The following is a 21,890-nucleotide window of genomic DNA, read 5'->3' as shown; positions in this document are numbered from 1 at the left end:
GTCCAAAATCATTTTCTTTAAACTTTTTAAAACTGTTCTCCTTGCTATTGAAAAGTCTGATGTCAATCTAATTCTTATTCTTTTGTAGATAACCCTTCTGTCTGGATGTTTTTAGACTTTCCTGTCTTTGATTTTCCTAAATATTACTGTAAATTATTTAGATATGGGTTATTCTATTGTCTGTATGACCCTTTATTTAGATTTAAGGTCTTCTGTTTTTAATTAAGGGAAATTTACTTTCATTTTTTCTTTGAGTATACCATCTTCTCTAGTTTAATATATTTATCTTTCTGGCACTCTTTATTTTTAAGATTTGTTTATTTATTTTAGAGAGAGAGAGTGAACAAGTAGTGGGGCGGGGGAGCAGAGGGAGAGAGAATCCTGAAGCAGACTCCCCACTGAGCACGGAGCCCTACACAGCTTGATCTTAGGCCACTGAGATCATGACCTGAGCTGAAAGTCTGCTTGTTAACCAACTGAGTCACCCAGGCACCCTCTGGTACTCTTATCTAGATAATGGCACATCTACTGCTATTCTTTTTTTTTTTAAGATTTTATTTTCAAGTAATTTCTACACCCAGCATATCCTTCTCACTCATTTTAATCCTTACCTATCTTGAATTCTACTTTGTCAGATATTAATATTTCTCTCCTGATTTGTTGTGGCTACCCTATTTGGAATGAATTTCTCCATCCTTGAATTGTTAAACTTTCTATTAAAGTATAACTCATATAGAAAGAAGTGTAAAGTATATGAATGTACAGTTCCTTGAATAATTAAAAAGTAAATATTCATTTAACCATCACCCAGATAAAGAAGTAAAATACTGCCAGTACCCCAGAAGTGCCCTTATGTTCTCCCCTAATCACTTCTCTCCCTCCTCTCCACAGGTAACCACTGTACTAACTTCTAACACTACAATTTAGTTTGCATGTAGTTATACTTTATATGAATGTAATCATATAGTATATATTCTTTTGGGTGTAGCTCTTAAACTCAACATTGTATTTGTGATTCACCCATGTTATTGTGTGAACATAGTTCACTTTCTTTTTTCCATAGTATATCTGTATGAATATACTAGTTTGTGCATTCTATTGTCAGTGGGAATTTGCATTGCTCCTAGTTGGGGGTTGTTATTACCAATGCTCTTACAAACATTCTTGTAAAAAACTCTTGGTACACAGTTTCCTATAAGTACATAACTAGGAGTTGAATTGTTGGTTCATAGGGTAACTATATGTTTCAAAGTTTGGATTATGTCAAATTATTTTTCAGAATTCCTAATTTACATTTCCACCAGTAGTATATAAGAGTTCCTGTTATTCCAATTCCTGCCAACACTTGGAATCATCAGTCTTTTTAATTTGAACAATTCATATGGGTATGTTGTGATATCTCATTGGGATTTTTATTTCTATTACCCTGATTTATAACAAGGCTGAAGAGTGCCTGTTATGTTTCTTTCCCATATTTCTAATGGGCTTTTGGTTATTGTTGTTTTTTCTGATTTATTGGTAGGAGTTCTTAACATATTCTGGATACTAGTCCTTTGTTAAATGTGTTACAAATATCTTTTTCCATTTAGCAACTACCCTTTTCACTCCATTAATGGCAGAAAATTTTCATTTTAATGTAGTCCAATCTGTCATTCTTTTCTTCATTATTGGTACTTTTTGTTTAAGAAGTCATTCCCTATCCAAAGTCATAAAGATATTCTCTATATTATTTTCTAGGAATTTTACTGTTTTACCATTCACATTTAAATCCATAATCTACCTTAAATTGATTTTTTATGTTTAGCATTAGATAGGGCCAAGTTTTTTCTTTCTCCCACCTTCTCTGCCCTCAATATCCAATTGACCCTGCACCATTGATTTAAAGGACCACTTCTTCCAGTCCCACTGCTGTATAGTGTAACCTTTGTCATAAATAATCTGTCCATATAAGTATGGGTCTGTTTCTGGATTCTTTATTCTTAACCAGTGGTCCATTTTTCTATCTTCTGTGTTAAATACACAGTTTTTATAATTATTGATATCTTATAGAACAAAACTTTTATGATCTCCAAATTGTCTTCACTATGCATAACCTTTTGTATTTCCATATAAATTTAGAATCATTTTGTCAATTTTTACCAAATTTTGATTGAAATTATACTGAATCTATCAATTAGGAGATGATTGGTACATTTATAATATTGAGTTATTCAATTCATACCCATGGCCTGCCCCTCCATTTATTTAGGTATTCTCTAATTTTTCTTAATCAAAAGGTTTTTATTTCCTACATAGAATTCCTGTGTATATTTAATTAGATTTATTCCTAGGCATTTGATAGTTTTGATGCAATTATAAATAGTACTTATATATGTTTAGGTTTTTATTTTTACTATTTGTCACTGGTATTTAGAAATATTATTTAATTATTTTCTATATTGCTTTTGTCTCCAGCAACCTTGCTGGGCTCATTAATTCAAATTTATCTGTAGGTTGCTTTGGTCTTCCTTTTTCTCTTTTTTTTCTTTTTTAAAGATTTGTTTATTTATTTGACAGAGAGAGAGAGAGATAGCGAGAGCAGGAACACAAGCAGGGGGTGTGGGAGAGGGAGAAGTAGGCTTCCCGTTGGGCAGGGATCCCCACGCAGGGCTCCATGCCAGGACCCTGGGACCATGACCTGAGGCGAAGGCAGACGCTTAACGACTGAGCCACCCAGGCACCCCTGCTTTGGTTTTTCTAATGTACAGCTATGTCATCTGTGGATAATGACAGCTTTACTTCTTTCTTTCCAATAAGTATACCATCTACTTTTCTTTCTTTGTGGCACTGATTAGACCCTTAAATATAATGTTAATTAGAAGTGGTGATAATAGGCATCTTTGTCTTGATTCTATATTTGTCATAAGTTTTTTGTAGCTGCCCTTAATAAGATTAAGTAAATTTATCTCTGTTCTTAGTTTGCTAAGTTTTTATTATAAATAGGTATAGAATTTTATCAAATAATTGTTTTGCTTCTACTGAAGTAATACGAATTTTCTCCTTTATTCTATTATAGTGAATTATGTTAATTAATTTTCTAATGTAAACCAAACTTTCATTTATGAAATGGATTCAATTTATTTATCATACTTATAATTTTCAACTTTTATGTACCATTTTGTCTTAGATGTATATCTTACTAACAGCTCAGAGCTAAAGTTTTAAAATTCAATTGAAGGGGCTCTTTCTTTAAAATTTTTTTTTTTTAAGATTTTATTTATTCATTTGAGAGAGAGAGCACAAGAAGGGGTAGAGTCAGAGGGAGAAGCAGACTCCCCGCTGAGCAGGGAGCCCGATGTGGGGCTCGATCCCAGGACTCCGGGATCATGACCCGAGCCGAAGGCAGTCGCTTAACTGACTGAGCCACCCAGGCGCCCTGAAGGGGCTCTTTCTTAATAGGTCCATCCAACCAATTCCTTGTAGGTCAATTTTGACTTAACCTTGCTTCTATTTCACTTTTTAAAATATTATACATTCATGTGAATTTCATTCTTTTTTCACTTTTCCTACCTTTTGTTGGATTAAAAGCATTTACTTTGTTCCACTTTTGTTTATTCCTTTAATATTTAGAAATTACAAACTCATTCTCCTAGTAATTAACCTATAATTTTACAAAAAGCATACTTAAATTTATAGCATGTTTTCCCTTTCCTTCACTCCCTTATATATTCCCCAGTTGATATAATCTAGAATTTTACTCCCAAGAATATTTTTAAGTTTTCTTTACAATGAACACTTAAGTAGATTTAGCAATGAATTTCACTGCTCATCATTATCTCTTATGATGATAATCATAATAACTATAGTAGTAGCATACATTTATATAGTGTTTACCATGTGTCAGGCAATTTGTGAAGTATTTGATAATTTATTTAATCCTCACAAAGTTCTGTGAAATAGATACTATTATTATTCCCATTTTTTTGCATACAAACAGAGACAAAGAGATGTTACATAGTTTTCCTAACATCAGACAACTAAATAGATATGCCAGAACTTTGGCAATGGCTAGAGCCTTCATTCTTAATGTCTACATTATGCTGCCTATGCCCTTTTATTTTTTTTAAACTCCTTTCTTTTGTACTAAATATTTTTCCTGATGAGTTGATCTTCTAGTTCTTTTAAAACTGATCAGTGGATAATAAACTGAATCATTGAATGTCTGAATATGACTTCTGTGTGACTCAGTATTGAATTTTAGATTCAAAATTCTTTTCCCTCAATACTTTAAGGATATCAGTGTTATCTCTTTGCATTAGTTTTGCCCTTGAGGAATCTCTTATCAAACTAATTTTTAATTCCTTTTCTAGGTAGGCTAATCCAGTCTTTTTTTTTTTTGTCTCTCTTTGGAAGCTCGGTTTTCTGAATTTTTCCAACTAAAAATTTCTTGCTATACAAAGTATGTTCCTTGGACAGCAACATTCGTATCACCTAAAAGTTAGAAATGCAAAATCTTGGGCCCCATCCCAGACTTTTGAAATAGAATCTGCATTTTAATGAGATTCTCATGTAATTCATTTTCATATTAAAGTTTGAAAAGAGCAATCTCAGATAGGTCTTTTTATTTAGTGAAATTTTTCAAACATGTACAAGAGTAGAGAGAATAATAACAAAATAACAAACACCAAATATCCTTAATTTAAACTTAATAGTCCCTAATCAATCCTAAAGTAAACTACACACATAATGGTATTTCACCCCTATATCCTACAGTATGCATTTCTAAAAGGTAACAGCATTTTTCTTATTAAATTAACAACAATTCCTTAATATCATTAGGCAAGTCTTTTTAAAATTTGTTCTATTCAATATTTGGTGTGATGTTTCAATCAGAGGATTGTGTATTTTTTTCAGGACTTGATTATATCTTTTACCTCTCTGAAGTTCTCTTCTATTATGTCCTTTTGTAACTCCCTCCTCCATACCTATTAAGTTTTCTTTATACTTTCTATGTGCTTACCTTTTTGCAGTATACACTGAAAAATTTTCTCTGCACAGTTCTCTAGCTTATTAAATCACTCTTCAGCTGTGTTTATATCACCCATTTTTTTTAATTTGGGGAATTTATTGTTAATTTCTAGGAACTATCATTAAAATTTTATGGATAGATGCAGTATACTTTCATGATTCAGAGGATATTTATAGTTATTCTGAAGTCATGTTTTGGTGGCTTTCTTCCTACTACATCTCTTTTCTCAGGTATACATTTTTTTCCACTTAATGAACATGGTGCCTCAAAGTGATAGACTTCCCTAAATATTTTGTGATACTTTAATGGGGGCCCATTTTTGTATTTTAATCTTCCCATTAACTTGTGATTACTTTATCTATTGGCTTTTGTCTTCTTGCAGGGAATAGTCCAATCATGTAACCAAGCAAGGTATCTTAGAAGCTCAGGCTGAGATTAAGATTCTTATGCAAGTAATGTTTTGAGGGAGTTCTCAGTAGAAACCTCTGAATGAAGGAAGCTAGATAGACTATGGGGAAAATCAGTGGTTCCCAAACTTTGCTATACATTAAAATCACCTGGGGAGCTTTTAAAAAATCCCAACAATCAGAAGAGTAATGTCAGCAAGATGGCAGAATAGGAAGCCCCAGCTCTCCTTCTTGCACAACACTGACTTAAATACATAAGAACCAGATTACCTTTGTGAGAACTCCAGAAACCACTTGAGAGGTTATAGCATCCCATCCAAGTACAAGGCCAAGAAGAGACACATTGGAGCAGTTAGAATATTTCATTGCATTTACCCACCATACCTCACCCCCTCCCTGCACAGCAAGGGGCAACCAGGAGAAAACTCCCAACTCCTGTCTTCTCCATCAGGAGGGAAAGAAAAAAGCTGGAGTATGTGTCCTACATTTTGGCTTTTTGACCCAAGGGACTGGTTTCTGTCTCACCTGACTCAGAATACTGGCAGAAAAAAAGAGTGGCACACTTTGGATACCTGAGAACAAAAGATCTCAAATAAATATTTGCACACCCATGTTTATTGGAACATTATTTGCAATAGCCAAGAAGTGGAAGCAGCCCACATTGACAGATGAATGGATGAAGAAAATGTGGTATACACATAGAATATTATTCACCTGTAAAAAAAAAAAAGAAAGAAAGAAATCCTGTCACATTCTACAACATAGATGGACCTGGAGGACATTATACTGGGATAAATAAGCCAGAACAAATACTCTGATTCCATTGATATATCTAAAGTAGTCAAAACCATAGTAATAGAAAGTAGAATGATGGTTGTCAGGGTCTCGGGTGAGGGAGAAAGGGGAGTTGTTTGATGGATATAGAGTTTTAGTTTTGTAAGACAAAAAAGTTCTAGAGATCTGTTATACAACAATCGGAATATAGTTAATACTACTGAACTGTGCACTTAAAAATGATTAAGAGGGTAAATTGTTTATTATGTATTTTTTGCCACAATTTAAAAAAATTGTTTAAAATCCTAGTACTCAGGTCAAATTCCATCTTAGATCAGTATGTCTTAGAATGGGAGACAAACATCAGTATTTTGAAAGGTCCGCAAGTACAAGGTGTCAGCCTCTAAGATCACTCCCAGTGATCCCTGCTTTCTGATATTTATACCTTTGTGTAATACCGTCTTCTTGAATATGGGCTGGACTTACTGACTTGCTTCTAACGAACAAAATACAGTAGAAATGATAGAATGTCATGAGACATTCTATGTCATGAGAAGACCATGGCTTCTATCTTGTGTGTTCTCTCTTGCATTTTCTTTGATTACTTGTCTTGAGGGAATCCAGCTGCCATATCATGAGTGGCCCTGTTGAGAAACCTCCAGGGCAAAATATTGAAAGTCTGCCAACAGCCATGTGAGTAAAGCAGATCTTCTACCACCTTGTGAGAAACCTTGATTCAGAGGCACACAGCTAAGCCATACCCAGATTCCTGACCCACAAAAATTGTATGATAATAAGTGTTTGTTGTTTTAAGATACTAAAATTGGGAGTAATTTGTTAAGCAGCTCCCGATAAATAATATACCAGGTGATTCCAATGTGCCATAAAGTTCACAAACAATCGAACTAGGCAAATAAGTATTTTCAGGGAATTCTAGGCTCTTCTTGAGTCTACAGGGAAATCTTGAGAAAAAACTGTATCAGAGAGATTGTACAGCCAGAGAGGCAAAGGTGCTAAACTATCAGACCCTCTCTATCAGTCAGTAATTCACAGGGGCTGTCTGGAAGAAGGAGGAGTAGGAAGACCTCCTTAGCTTCCCCACGTAAGCCCTTCTCAGCAGGGTAAGACTGCTAGAAAGCTGCAGGTGTCAGGGGTTAGCGGCCAACAAGCAGCACCTGGGGGATGTGTGCGCTCGCCTGGTAAACGGGTTCTGGTGGGGCACCAAGATCATCTCTACACAAGGTATATACTTCAGCCTTTATAAAGTGAACGTGGAAGAGATGAGGTAAGGTACTGAATGGTATATACCAACAAAAGAGATTCTGAGCAGGAGTGTCCTCATTCCTCACGGGTGTCATCATCCACCCCGGGAATTTTCTCAGTTGCCTTTGTAACTTAGGTGCCCACACTCATTGTTCCTTCTTTGGGGCAGACATCCATTCCTTACTGACTTGTTCAAGAGTTAGAAATGGGGTGGAGAGTACATCTGTCTGGCCATTCTTACAGTGGTACTCCAAAGAGTCACCCATTGGATTTCCTCAGATTTCCCCTGCTCCCAGCATCTGCCATTTCTGGGCTTGGAGCATTTTTAGAAGTATATCATATCTTTTGTAGCAATGTTTACTCACACACACTTGGCTTATGATTTCCTTCTTCAATCTTAAACTCTTATCTTCCTGGGATATACTTGGTTTCTTATCCATTAAGGATTCTCCTTTTTTTTTTTTTTTTTCTAGTTAGGTTATGGGTTTTCGTATTATTTTTATATCTTCATCTCAAAGGATTTAGGAATGAAGGGAGAGGCAATTTGTGCCCAAACCAACATCTTGAATGAAATCTCTATAAACTTTCAGCCAGCAGAAAAAATGTGTGAAAAATTTTACCCATTAAATGATACTGACTCAGCATTTTTACTTTTGAAGTTATTGTAAATCTGAAAAGGTTAATGTATTTGTTGTAAAATTTAATATAAAACACTACTTTGTTAAAAGGATGTTTTAAAATTGGTTTTCAAAGTCTTTCTAATAGTTTTGTACTAGGTGCTGTCTCTCCTGCTGTGGTTGTCCCTTCCATGCTCCTTTTGCAAGAAAATGGATATGGCATTAATAAAGGCATCCCAACCTTACTGATAGCTGCTAGCAGTTTGGATGACATCATAGCAATCACTGGATTCAATACATGCTTGAGCATAGTCTTCTCCTCAGGTAAACAAAATACAGCAACTGCCATCTCATTGCAGCTTTTTCCGGTTCTTTAAACAAGGTTTCTGGCTTTGCTTCTTTATTAACATTTATTTATTTTGACATGTAACATCTTTTTATTCTTCATAGAAAGCTCATTCTAGAGCAGGGAAGAAGTTTCAATGGATTGAGAAACCACTAACACACATGATTTTATTTTCATAACCATATATTGTAATTAATCTGATAACCCATATTATTATCATTTTTCTGTTTATGTTGGTTTGGAATTTTATCACAGTTTTCAATAGAAAATTTTAAGCAGCAATATTATTAAGTACTGCTATTTAATATATATTTCTAAAATGTGCCTTTTTGGCCATCATTATAAATAACTGGTTGTTCTGTTACTAAGACAACCTAAATATATAGAGTATGAACAACTGTGTGCCTTTTTGGTAGTGGTGGGACAAGATCTGCAGCAATTCTGAATCCCAAGGTAATATTTGGGCTTGAATGTCCAATAAATTGTGAAAGTAAATCTTTCCACGTGTTGTAATGCTTTAATTATCTGCAATGTTTGAAATTCCATCTTCTGTATTATTGAAGCACCAAAATATTTAAGTTGAAAAGTAATATGTATAGTTTCTCTTAAAATCATAAGACATAAATAAGAAGGAAAAAAAGGAAAATATAAAAATAAACTCTGCAACATACCCTCAGGAATAATAACTGACTCTTGATATAAATCCAGACTTTCTCTTTCTCCCTCTCTCTCTCTCCCCCATTCTCTCTGACTTCCCTCCCAATATTCTTATAAAATTATAAGAATCGGCCATACTTTCTTGTAACCTGAGTTGTTTTGTCCTTAACTGTATATCACCAACATGTTTCTTTTCAGTAAATATATTTCCATGACATTTTTAATGGTTGTATAGTTTTCTGTTGGCTGTATCATACTTATGTAACCTGTTGAAAACTGAAGTTGACTCCAATATTCACTATTAAAATAATGCTTGGTTGAACACCTTAGAGCTAAATAGTTGTACCTAATCTTAATATTTTCATAGTCTCAAAAGTGAAATTGTTGAGATAAAAGTATAAAAGTTATAAGCTTTTTGAGATATATTACCACAATGTCATGTCCTACCAGGGTGTAAAAGCTTGCCACTTTCTCTTCACCTTCTTCAGAACTTGGTATTATTAGTCTTTTATATCTTTGTTAATTTGATAGGTGAAAGGTGAGGCCTCTTAAGATGAAGTACTTTGAATACTAGTGATATTTTAAAATGTTCATGTTTAATGACCATTGGCATCCTGTTTTATAAATTGCTTTTCTTGAAATCCTTTGCTTTTATCTTATATGTGTGTTCATCTTTTGTTCTTTTGTCAAGATTCTGCATAAAGTTAGGAATGATAACCTTTTGTTTTATGTCCTATAGTTTTCCACATTTATAATTTTTCTTTTAACTTTATCTTTTTTTACAATTCAGATTTTTCAAATTTTTTATTGTCAAATCTGACAATCTTTTCCTTCATGACTAGTATCAGTAATTCTTTTAAAAAATATTTTTTGTGTTCCTCTTCCATTGTGCCAACAATTGTGCCAAACACTGAGGATAAACAGTGAACGACAATATTAGCTTTTATTGAGTAATTGCTTGGTACTTGCTCCAAGTTCCATAGCTATTTCCACTCATTTAATAGTCACACATCAGTGCTATACTCATTTTACAGAATAGGAAACCAAGGAACAGAGGTTAAGTAAGTTGCTCAAAGTCACAGATCCAAAAAGTAGGGAAGCCAAGATGCAATCTGGCAATCTGACCCCAGACCCACACTTTTAAGTGCTATTCTGTACTATTAACACAGCAGAGAAGACCATGAGGCTCATGTTCTCAAGGAATTTGTATTAAACAAATAATTACAAAATGTGATGAATAGTACATAGTATAAGGTACTATGGAACATGCTACAGGAGATCAAACCTAATTTGTGGAGGACAGAAAAAGTAAAAAAAAAACAAAAGCAGCTACATGCTTAGAAAATCCTCTTGATTCATGACTATGTAAATGGTCACTTAAAATGTTAAGGACTTTTGGGGTGTCTGGGTGGCTTAGTCGGTTAAGTGTCTGCCTTCAGCTCAAGTCATGATCCCAGAGTCCTGGGATTGAGGCCCTCTCCCCGCCGCTCAGCCGGGAGTCTGCTTCTCCCTCTGCCCTTCCCCCTCTCCTGCTCTCTCTCTCTCTCTCTCTCTCTCAAATAAATGAAATATTTTTAAAAAAATGTTAAGGACTTTCAAGGTTTTATTTTTTACATTAGATCTTCAATACATCTACATTTTGGAATATGGTAGATACGGAGACCTAACCCTATCTTCTGGGTCAGTTGGCCTTTTTGTCATTATATAATATCCTTCTTTATCTCTTGTGACTTATTTGTATTTGACTTAAATTCTATTTTGTCTGATATAAGTATGACCACCCTGCTGTCTTTTGGTTATCATTTGCATGGAATATCTTTTTCTATCCCTATATTTATAAAAATGTGAAGTGATCATTTCAATCACATATAAAAATTCTAATCCTTTACATCTCGCCCTCTTCCCTTTGTTATCCATGTCACAAATTATATCTTTTTATGTTGTATATCTACTAATACAGTATTTTTAAAAAGATTTTATTTATTTATTTGTCAGAGAGAGAGAGAGCACAAAGCAGGGGGAGCAGCAGGCAGAAGGAGAGGGAGAAGCAGACTCCCCACTGAGCCGGGAGCCCGATGTGGGACTCGATCCCAGGATCCTGGGATCATGACCTGAGCCGAAGGCAGATGTTTATGACTGAGTCACCCAGGCGTCCCCATTAATACAGTCTTATAGTTATTTTTATGTCTTTAACTTAAATTCTATAACAGAATTGAAAGTGATTTACTCACCACCATTACAGTATTACAGGATTCTGAATTCATCTATGTATTTACCTTTACCAAAGATTTATATTTTTGTGCTTTTGTGTTGCTAACATCCTTTTACTTCTACTTGAAGGATTCCCTTTAACACTTCTTGTAAGGCAGGTGCAGTAGTAATGAATTCCTTCAGCTTTTGTTTATCTGGGTAAATCTTAATTTTTCCTTCATTCTGAAAGATAATCTTGTAGAATAGTATTCTTCATTGGCAGTTTTTTTCCTTTCAACACTTTGAATATACCATCACACCCCCTTCTGGTCTGTAAGGTTTCTGCTCTGAAATCCTCTGATAATTTTATAGGAGCTTTCTTGTACATGATGAATCATTTTTCTCTTGCTGCAACTTCTTAATTGGTTTGTGGAGTTCCATTAAGGCTTTTGGACTGTATATTGTTGTTAAGTTAATGCCTCTTTGAGGGATCAAGGTTCTGGGGCTTCCCATTCTACCATCTTGCTGTTGTCATCCTGCATTTCTGTTATTTTTTCGTGGAAAAACATTTCTAAAATATATATATTTACACATCTCATTGAGCTAAAATAGCATAACAACTTTTTTTTGTGACGTAGATCTTTTTTTAAAAATTTTTACTCTAAACTACAGATATGGGCACATAAAATATGTTGCAAACTCAATTGACTGCTGACTCAAATATTCCTAGTGTTGATCCTGGAGTAAATCTTTTTTTTTCTGTTGTTGTTAAATTTTTCTTTTTATGTTTAAGTCATTTCTTTCTTTGTGTAACAGTTTATCAGAGAAGAAACATCACCAGACCTGTGACGTGCCAGAGGTGCTCCTTTGTCCAAACTCTGTCCATTCTTCCACCTCACCTGGTCTTTTAGGTTGTGTTTATAAGGGAACACACAGTGGCTTATTACTTCCTTGTTTTCTGGCCTATATTTTCAATGAACTTTTCTGAATTGTGTGTATTTATTAAATTATTTGAGAGTACATACTTAATTTATCAAATAGATCATTATGTTTTCAAGTATATGAATATCAAAGGCCCATTTTTGCATATTTGTTCTAGAAGATATGTGCTTTTCTCTATGAACCACCTAGATTTGATCTTCTGATATGTTAGGTATGTGAAAATATTACTCTATGAGATGTTTCCCTTATTGTGTGCCCTTACAGGTGGTATACTTAATAATGTCCTTGCGTCTTTTCGGGATGTACTTATTGGCGTGCTGGCAGGAGCTGTTTTGGGAATTTTTGTTCAATATTTTCCAAGTGGAGATCAGGTAAATAAAAAGTTACTATTTTTTAGAAGTGTAGTATTAGACATTTCTTTCAAAAATTTGAACTGCTGGAAGATCCATGAACTATTAAATGTAGTATTTAATTCTCTTTCCCCAAAATAGCCCCTAGTGCTACTCTCTGCTTAAAATGGAGCACAGTTGTGACTGATACAGGCCAATGGCCTTGACCGAAGTCTCTGCTTCCTGACTCGGCAAATAGAGTATCAGAAAAGTGTACTTAACCCACAGTACCTTCTCCATTCCACCCCAGCCCTTTATTCATTAAATTTCCTATTGACCACTGACAATTTTCCCTAATCTTTTTTCCTCAAATTTTCCCTTGAAATATTTTTGGGGAAATAGATTGCCATTTATCTCTGAATATTTTCTGACTTCAATTTACTCCCACTGCCTTTGACTAAGGCAACACTATTAAACTCAACCCTTTCCTTCCCTAAAGGATATGCCATTACTCTTGAATTTCTGTGACTTGCATCTTAATTTCTCTGTAACAGCTGTCTCAGCTAAAGAGATAGTCAAAACTTTAATTTTTAAGAATTCATTGGATATGGGGCGCCTGGGTAGCTCAGTCGTTGAGCGTCTGCCTTCGGCTTGGGTCATGATCCCCAGGTCCTGGGATTGAGCCCTACATTGGGCTCCCTGCTCCAATGGAAGCCTGCTTCTCCCTCTCCCACTCCCCCTGCTTGTGTTCCTGCTCTCGTTATCTCTGTCTCTATGAAATAAATAAATAAAATCTTAAAAAAAAAACTCATTAGATATGTTATAGGAACTACAGTTTATATGGGTCTCTTTCCTTCCTTCTTCACTTATAGCTAAAGTACTATAGCCATTTTACTGACATTAGTATCAGAGATGTGGCAGAAGATAAAACTTAATAATTGCAAAATTTTTCACTCGGTACCAAGTTTGCTAAAATTTTTGGTGAGGAAGTAAGTAAAAATTTTAGACACTATTTAATATAACATATAGAGACATGATACCAAAGGGTCAATAATAAGCAGTAGAAGATATAAATATTTTATTATATATTAAATGTAAATTAATTTCCAAATATCTATCTAATTCTAGACAAAACTGCCACTGAAGAGAGCTTTCCTTATTTTGAGTATGTGTGTTACTGCTGTCTTGGGAAGCCATCATATTGGTTTACATGCAGCTGGAGGATTATGCACATTAGCATTAACTTTTGTTGCAGGGATAAATTGGTCCACAGAAAAGGTGAATATTTTTAATACATAATTTTTTAAGATAAAATAACTATTTTTTTTACATCTATAATAGACATTTAGGAAATCTCTTTGTTCTAGTTGGAAGATGTTCCAGAAATTTGTGTCTTCAAGGATGTACATAAATCAATCAAGGAAATAAAATATTTAGGAAAAGGACCTGGAAATACACTAAAATGCAATCAGAATTGAGCTAACGCATCAGGCTGCTTTCTTTTTCCAAAGTTTTATGCAATATGATTATAGAACTTTTATTGATTTATTTTATTCATTAAAATTTGAGTTGTACAGTTAATCCATGAAAAATGCTCATAAAAGATTAGAACAATACAGAAGGCCCACATATAGAACAAAATGTAAAAGACTCCTTTTCCTCTACCACTCCCAATATCAGACCCCCCCCTTCCCAGAATCAGTCATCTCCTTTAATCAGTTCTCCATTTGTAGACATTTAGGTTCTTTCCATTTTTGTTATTATAGTGCTGCTATGAGCAATCCTGTTCATGTGTCTTTTAACAAATGTACAAGTGCTTCTGTAAAAGAGATTCCTAGAAATGTAATTGCTGAATTTAGAAATGGAATGTTTCTATTTTGAGGGATACTGCAAAATTATCCCTTCAAAGATTTTAAACAATCTGATGGGTAAGAAATGATACAACATTATTATTCTTTGTTTACATTTCTCTGATTAGTAGTGCAATAAATTTCTCTTCAAATATTCTTTTTTAACTACCTATTCATATTCTTTGCCCATTTTTTAATTGATTGATTTGCTTTTTTGTTCCCAGTTTATAGTTTCTCAATATGTTAGTGCTACTAATCCTTTGTTATGTATATATTGCATATAATTTTTGCTTATTTTCAACTTTGTTTATGATGTCTTTTATATTGCAGTAAAATTACCTATAGTCAAAGCTGACCATTATTCTTTTTTTGTTTTGGATTCTGTATCTTGTTTAAGAAGGATATCTTCACCCAAGATTATAAGATTGTAATCATGTCTTCTATAGTATCATCTAATACTTTGGTAGTTTCTGTTTGTTTTATTTTTGCATTTAGTTCTTTAATTCATCTGGAATTTATTTTTGTAAATGCTGTGAGATAAGGATATGTGTGTGTGTTCATAAACATGTATATATAAGTTCATTGCTGGAATCTATTTAATCCTACCTATTTAGTCCTGGGCCAATACCACTCTATTTTAAATTACTGTAGTTTTATGTCTCAAAACCTAATGTGGAAGATTCCCTCTCATTGTACTTATTTTTAAAGTATTTCTTGACTATCCCTGCACAAATTCTTTCTTAGATAAATTTTAAAATCAGCTTGAGAATTTCCCAACCCAAAAATTATGTTAGTGTTTTGTTTGTATTCCAATAAAATCATAATTGTAAAAGAAATTAAATGGTCAATAATAAATTATAATTAAATAAAATGAAAACTACTAAAATTCTTTTTTATATATGATAAAAGAAATCAAACAGTAAAGAATATATTTTAAAAATTAAAAGTAACAGGGGCACCTGGGTGTCTCAGTCGGTTAAGTGTGTGCCTTCAGCTCAGGTCATGATCTCAGGGTCCTGGGATGGAGCCTGGGTCAGGCTCCCTGCTCAGCAGGGAGGGGGAGTCTCTTCTCTCTCTCCCTCTGTACCCACCACTGCCCCCACCAGCTCATGCTTTCTCTCTCTCAAATGAATAAATAAAATCTTTATTAAAAAAATTTAAAGTAACAAATAGGATAATGTGTCACCATGAAGAAAGAGTAATATTGTTTTTTCTTTGTTTTTTCCTTTTTTAAACCTTACTTTTATAAATCAGAAAACCCAGTCATAAGGGAAATAGTTACAAACATAGTTTATACCCCAAAGGATATCACAGTTTTATGTGACTTCTTTAAAAAAAGATAAGCCCAGACTGAAACTAGAATCTCTTCATCCAAATTCCTTGAGAAGAGCCAGAGTACTGTTATATCAATAGGGGACTTTGTTATAACCACTTAATTGGGGAAGTAGCCCTGGGAGAGGTCCTTTCTCAGAAAGGAAAGCCAGGCAAGCAACCAAGTTAGGAATCTATATATGTTTTTGGTTTGGTTTCAAGGAAAAAATAACACTGAAGTTTTCAACATGGGCCCTTTGGAAGCAGGCCTGACAGATCACTGACATGTTTTGCCTGTAGCTTAGGACATATCTAGATTCACTTTCATGGGATTGGATTCCAAGATAATTGTCAGGGGAGGTCTTCTCAACTCCCTTTTAAGAGCTGAAATGGTGGCATAATATTGAGTATGTGCTCATCAGGCATGATGTAGTTCTAGTTCTGTCTCTGTTCAATTACCTTATTTAAAAAAGCTAGAATTCTTACTGAACCATTAAAACATGTCTGAAACTACAAAGATCTTATTTGTTCCATGACAAAATTACAAAATAATATTTTTATTGAGGGGCACCTGAGTGGCTCAGTCGTTAAGTGTCTGCCTTCGGCTCAGGTCATGATCCCAGGGTCCTGGAATCAAGCCCCACATCGGGCTCCCTGTTCAGTGGGAAGCCTGCTTCTCCCTCTCCCACTCCCCCTGCTTGCGTTCCTTCTCTTGCTGTGTCTCTCTCTGTCAAATAAATAAATAAAATCTTTAAAAATAATAATAATATTTTTATTGAATACCTTTGTAGAATTTTTTTTCTGGTTTCAAGGAGCATTTATTTCTATTTTACTTCTTTTTTTAAAGTTTTTAATTTAATTCCAGTTAGTTAACATGCAATTGTTATATTTGTTTCAGGTGTACAATAAAGTGTTTCAACACTTCCATACACTATCCAGTTATCATCACAGCAAGTGCACTCCCTAATCCCCTTCACTTATTTCACCCTTCCCCCCACCTACTTCCCCTCTTGTAACCATCAGTTTGTTCTCCATAATTAAGAACCTATTTCTTGGTTTCTCTCTCTCTGTTTTTTCCTCTTTGCTCATTTGTTTCTTAAATTCCACATATGAGTGAAATCGTATGGTATTTGTCCTTCTTTGATTTATTTCACTTAGCATTATACTCTCTGACCCTATCTATGTTGTTGCAAATGACAAGATTTCATTCTTTTTATGGTTGAATAATATTCCATTGTGTGCATATGTGTGTGTGTGTGTGTGTGTATACACATACATGTTCTTCATCCATTCATCAATCAATGGACACTTGGGCTGCTTCCATGTCTTGGCTATTGTAAATAATTCTGCTATAAGCTTTGATGATTTTTTTAACCAAATTCTACTTAAGTGTTTGAGTAAAAGAACCTACTCAATTTTTAAGCTTTAACATTTCTTCTACAAATATCTTAAGTTCATTAAAGGTTGAGAGACTTTAATTTTTAAAATGCAATTATTTTTAAGTGTCACAACAACTAAACACAATAACTAAAAATATATTATTCTTTTCTACAGGTTAAAGTCCAAAGAATTATTAAAACTACATGGTATATTTTTCAACCCCTTCTTTTTGGCTTGGTTGGATCAGAAGTATCTGTTGCATCTCTTCAATCAAATGCTATTGGTAAGAATAATTACAGGCACAAAAAATATAAGATTTGAAAATATTTAAGAAAACTATGAATAATTTTTATTTTATTTACAATATGTCTTAAATGCTATAAGAACCTTCTTCAGAAACTCATGTTGATACAGTTAATAACATACATTTGCTCTTCTGTTACCCTGTATGCCCTTTGTTACCAAAGACAGCTCTGAATACCTTCCCTGAGTGATCTGAGGAAAATGCAGATTGGAATTCTTTTCTGACAGAAAATATTACATACCATCAGCACCTCTTGAATACTTTCATTTATAGTGAAAGTTCAAAGTCTATTAGCTCAGAATTAAATAAATGTAATCTATCTTATCTTTCATGGCACCTCCACCATCAGATAATCTCTTGTACTTTTTCTAGGTATAAAGAACCACTTCTTCCCAAATATTTTGTTGTTTATGTTTGTTTTTATCTGTGTAGGCATTTGTGTTGCTACTATGAGTCTGGCACTATTGGTTCGAATTTCTTTTACATTTGTATTGATGTGTTTTGCTGGCTTTAGTTTTAAGGAGAAAATATTTATTGCTTTATCGTGGATGCCCAAAGCTACAGTCCAGGTAAGAACATATTAAGTCATTTTAATAATTTTTAATGTTGATTTTTTAAAATTCCAAATGAATGTTACTTTAATTATAAAATGTAGGCTATTAGCCTTGCTTTTAAAATACTTGATCATAACTACTCATTGAAAACAATGTAATCTTTTAAAATCTCAGTTTTAAAAGCAATTCTTCTGAAGTTAAAAAGTGTACTTTTAATGACAAATACTTCCTAAACTTCTGAAACTTTTTTTTTCTGTTGTCCCAAAATATAAAATAAGAATATATCTGGATACTGGAATGTTTACATTTTGCTGAATATTATAGGGATAAATGTAATGATTTTATAGTAGAGACACATTAATTCTTTTAAAAATATATCTTTCCTACCCTTGCCACCCACTCCACCATACATGAATGCACGTGTATTATTTTTAATTATGCATTTAATTTATATGATTTTAATTAATGACTAAATCTCCTCACCAGACTATCTGGGAAAGACAGGAACAGTGTCTGCTTTCTTTCATTATTTTTCCCCTAGTACTTAATACAGTGCCTGGCACGCAGGAAGTACACAGTTAGTAAGCATTGCATTTCTACAAGAATGAATGATGAATGAATGAATGAATGAATGGGGAGACCTTGTGGTTTTGCCCTCTGATTCAACAATATTCTGCTCCTACAAAGAGGTATTACTACTTATTGTTAGACTTTTTAACCTGGCAGCATAATGTCTTGATTTCCGGAGATTCTTTTTTCCATTGTTATTCCAAAACAGAAGTTTGTGAGTTCTTGTGCATCAAAATTCTCTATGTGTCAGGGTTAAAAAAGCAGGTCCATGGGACCAGCCTGGCTGTTTTGCCTGTAACGTTAGGCAAGTTACTTCGTAATCTCTCATGTCCACTTTGTAGATTCCAAACCTCTTGTCAGTTTTACTGGACACACTGCCTCCCAAGTAGGAAGAATAAGGAGAAGATAAGCAACAAAATCCTAGAGAACCATAAGAAACCTTAGTATTTTGTGTTTTCTTATTACAGCCAAGAACCGTATAGTCCATGGTAAAGGTAAATAAGCAAAGCCCTGCTTCAGCTAGAACTCCTGAAGTTCTGAGACTAATGCGAGCACTCAAAAAAGATACTGAAACAGGAGAAAACTGAGATGATAAAAATACAAAATCAGCCCCAAAATGTGTGCACAATGATTTGTCACTATTTCACTTTTCATCCAGATATATTTGCTAGGGAGAATACAGAATTGATGAGTAATTCATGAAAATTCCTCAGCACTTTAAGTCTTGTCTCTTTTCTGATGGCTTACTACTAGGTTTTGTTTGTTTTAACAGGGCCATTAACTTTTATCATGTATTAACTATTTAATATTTTTCTTTATGTCTCATCTTTTTACCCCCTACATGCAGGCTGTATTAGGTCCTCTGGCTCTAGAAACAGCAAGAAGCAGCGCACCCCACTTGGAACCATATTCAAAAGATGTGATGACAGTAGCATTTTTAGCCATCTTGATTACAGCTCCAAATGGAGCTCTAATTATTGGCATACTGGGACCCAAAGTACTTACACGCCATGATCCAAACAAAGTCGATGTAGAATTGACAAAATTAGAACTTCATTAAAAAGTTTATTTGCCATCACCTGCCTGCTTCTTTTAATAAATTATCTTACATGAGAGAAAAATTAAAACACACAAATACATGGAGATTGTACATAAAACCAAGGATTTAATAAATATGTGATTTCATTACAGAGCTTTCCTATGATTTTTAATTCCAAGGTTAATTTAATAAAATAGTATTTATGTATTTTAAGAACAAAGTAAATCTGTAAGTACTCTAGGAAAGTTTAAATAATCCATCAGGCTGAATCTGCTGTCGTATTACAAACTCGGTGTAATAAAAAATTAAATGAGCCCAATGACAGAAAGGTAAGATAGTCTAAGCCTCCAGACAGGAGAAGTAGAACCCACCATCAGTTTAGTAATTCGGTTAAAAAGATCACCAGAAAGGAAAAAAATGCCAGGAATAAGTGGGTCAACAAAATGGATTTCAAATTCTGTTTTTCGTGACTATCTGAATGAATGGTATGTTAAATAAAAGAACCAAAATTAGACTTATTTACTTCTGCAGTACCCTTAAAATGACAAGTTTAATAGCTTTTAAATGAAACATTATGTGTAGTATTTATTTGTAGATATAAAATTAAATCACAAATGGAAATAAACCATGATTTTTCAATGAGTATAAAATAAAGAATTAAAGTCAGCCTGCGGAAATGAAAGATTAATAGACTTGTCCATGTGAGCTTTTCTTTTCCTTAGTAATACAGAATCTCCTTTTAATTCTGGCTGATGAAATCTGCTATGCTTATATAGAACCAATCACAAGCAAAATGCAGTTTCCATTTATGTCAAGATTATTTTAGGAGTGCCTGGGTGGCTCAGTCCTTAAGCATCTGCCTTCGGCTCAGGTCATGATCCCAGGGGCACAGCAGGTTCCCTGCTCAGCGTGAAGCCTTCTTCTCCCTCTCCCACTCCCCCTGCTTGTGTTCCCTCTCGCTGTGTTTCTCTCTGTCAAATAAATAAATAAAATCTTTTTAAAAAAAAGATTATTTTTAAAGTTGGAAGGGTCATGTAAAAGCTTCTCAAATAGCCTTAGTGGATGGCTTCTTAGAAATCATTCAGACTTCTTTGGCAAAAGCCAAATGCAGGAACTAAACATTACTTGGTTTCTCTCTTCCCTCTTCTATGTAAGTAAAATACTAAAATAGCACAGAATGTGAACTTTACACATAAATTTGCAAAGTGAAACAACTATAAGGCAACCAAAACTATATATATACATATATATATGTATATTCCTGTTAAGACTGGGACCTTCCACAAAATATAACGGTAAAACTGTCAAAAGTTCACACACACCTGGATAACTCTGGAGGAGATAAAATAGCTGCTGTTCTAGTAGCATTTTCTTCTACATTTTTACAACTCAGCATAGATCTTATGCCTCATTTTCAACTATTTTAATTCTAGTACTAAAATTCTAAAAATTTAAAGTTCTAAACCACTCCAGTGTTTTGACTAATGTTTAAATCATGAGGGTAAATCATTTTTACTAATAAGTAAATGAAAATATATTTACATTCACAAGATAGTATTTTACATTTACAAGAGAATTAGATTTTAAAATAGAAAGTTGATCTTAATAAAAGATAAAGGTACAACAAATCATTTTCAGAATGAGGAACTATGTTTTTTTAATTAAGGGGAAAATTGTCATTTTTTTGTGATTTATAGATTGTTTCTTAAGTATTAAATTTAATATTTATATGTTCATAAGGCCAAAACACTCTACTTTTTAAAAGTAGTGTTGCAGGCATTCGAGTAATTTGAATTTTAAATTTTCTATATAAAAACTTTTATAAAAATTACCTTCATTAGGAGCACGTGCACCCCAATGTTCATAGCAGCAATGTCCACAATAGTCAAACTGTGGAAGGAGCCGAGATGCCCTTCAACAGATGAATGGATAAAGAAGATGTGGTCCATATATACAATGGAATATTACTCAGCCATCAGAAAGGATGAATACCCACCATTTGCATCGACATGGATGGAACTGGAGGGGATTATGCTAAGTGAAGTAAGTCAAGTAGAGAAAGACAATTATCATATGTGGAACATAACAGTGTGAAGGACCACAGGGGAAGGGAGGGAAAACTGAATGGGAAGAAATCAGAGAGGGAGACAAACCATGAGAGACTCTGGAAACTGGGGGTTACAGAAGGGAAGAAGGTCAGGGGATGGGGTAACCAGGTGATGGGTATTAAAGAGGGCACTTGCTGTGATAAGCACTGGATGTTCTATGCAACTAATGAATCGTTGAACACTACATCAAGAACTAATGATGTTCTATATACTGGCTAATTGAACATAATAAAAAAAATTA

The 21,890-nt window shown here is 33.9% G+C and overlaps 1 protein-coding gene across 1 annotated transcript in view; it reads left to right on the top strand.

Moving 5' to 3' along the window:
* The window catches only part of SLC9B1 (solute carrier family 9 member B1), a 49,161-nt gene extending 29,581 nt beyond the window's left edge, over positions 1–19,580 (top strand). Inside the window, exons 6-11 of the mRNA XM_032400918.1 lie at positions 8,218–8,393; positions 12,469–12,575; positions 13,662–13,811; positions 17,249–17,357; positions 17,811–17,947; positions 19,350–19,580. Of these exons, the coding sequence (XP_032256809.1) occupies positions 8,218–8,393; positions 12,469–12,575; positions 13,662–13,811; positions 17,249–17,357; positions 17,811–17,947; positions 19,350–19,562 (892 nt within the window). The 3' untranslated portion in view covers positions 19,563–19,580. The remainder of the gene's footprint in view (positions 1–8,217; positions 8,394–12,468; positions 12,576–13,661; positions 13,812–17,248; positions 17,358–17,810; positions 17,948–19,349) is intronic.
* Positions 19,581–21,890: the final 2,310 nt, after the last annotated feature.

Source organism: Phoca vitulina, unplaced genomic scaffold, assembly GCF_004348235.1.
Source record: "Phoca vitulina isolate PV1807 unplaced genomic scaffold, GSC_HSeal_1.0 scaffold3, whole genome shotgun sequence".
NCBI lineage: Eukaryota > Metazoa > Chordata > Mammalia > Carnivora > Phocidae > Phoca > Phoca vitulina.
The sequence above is the reverse complement of the archived record's forward strand: the minus strand, read 5'-3'. Positions and strand labels throughout refer to the sequence as shown.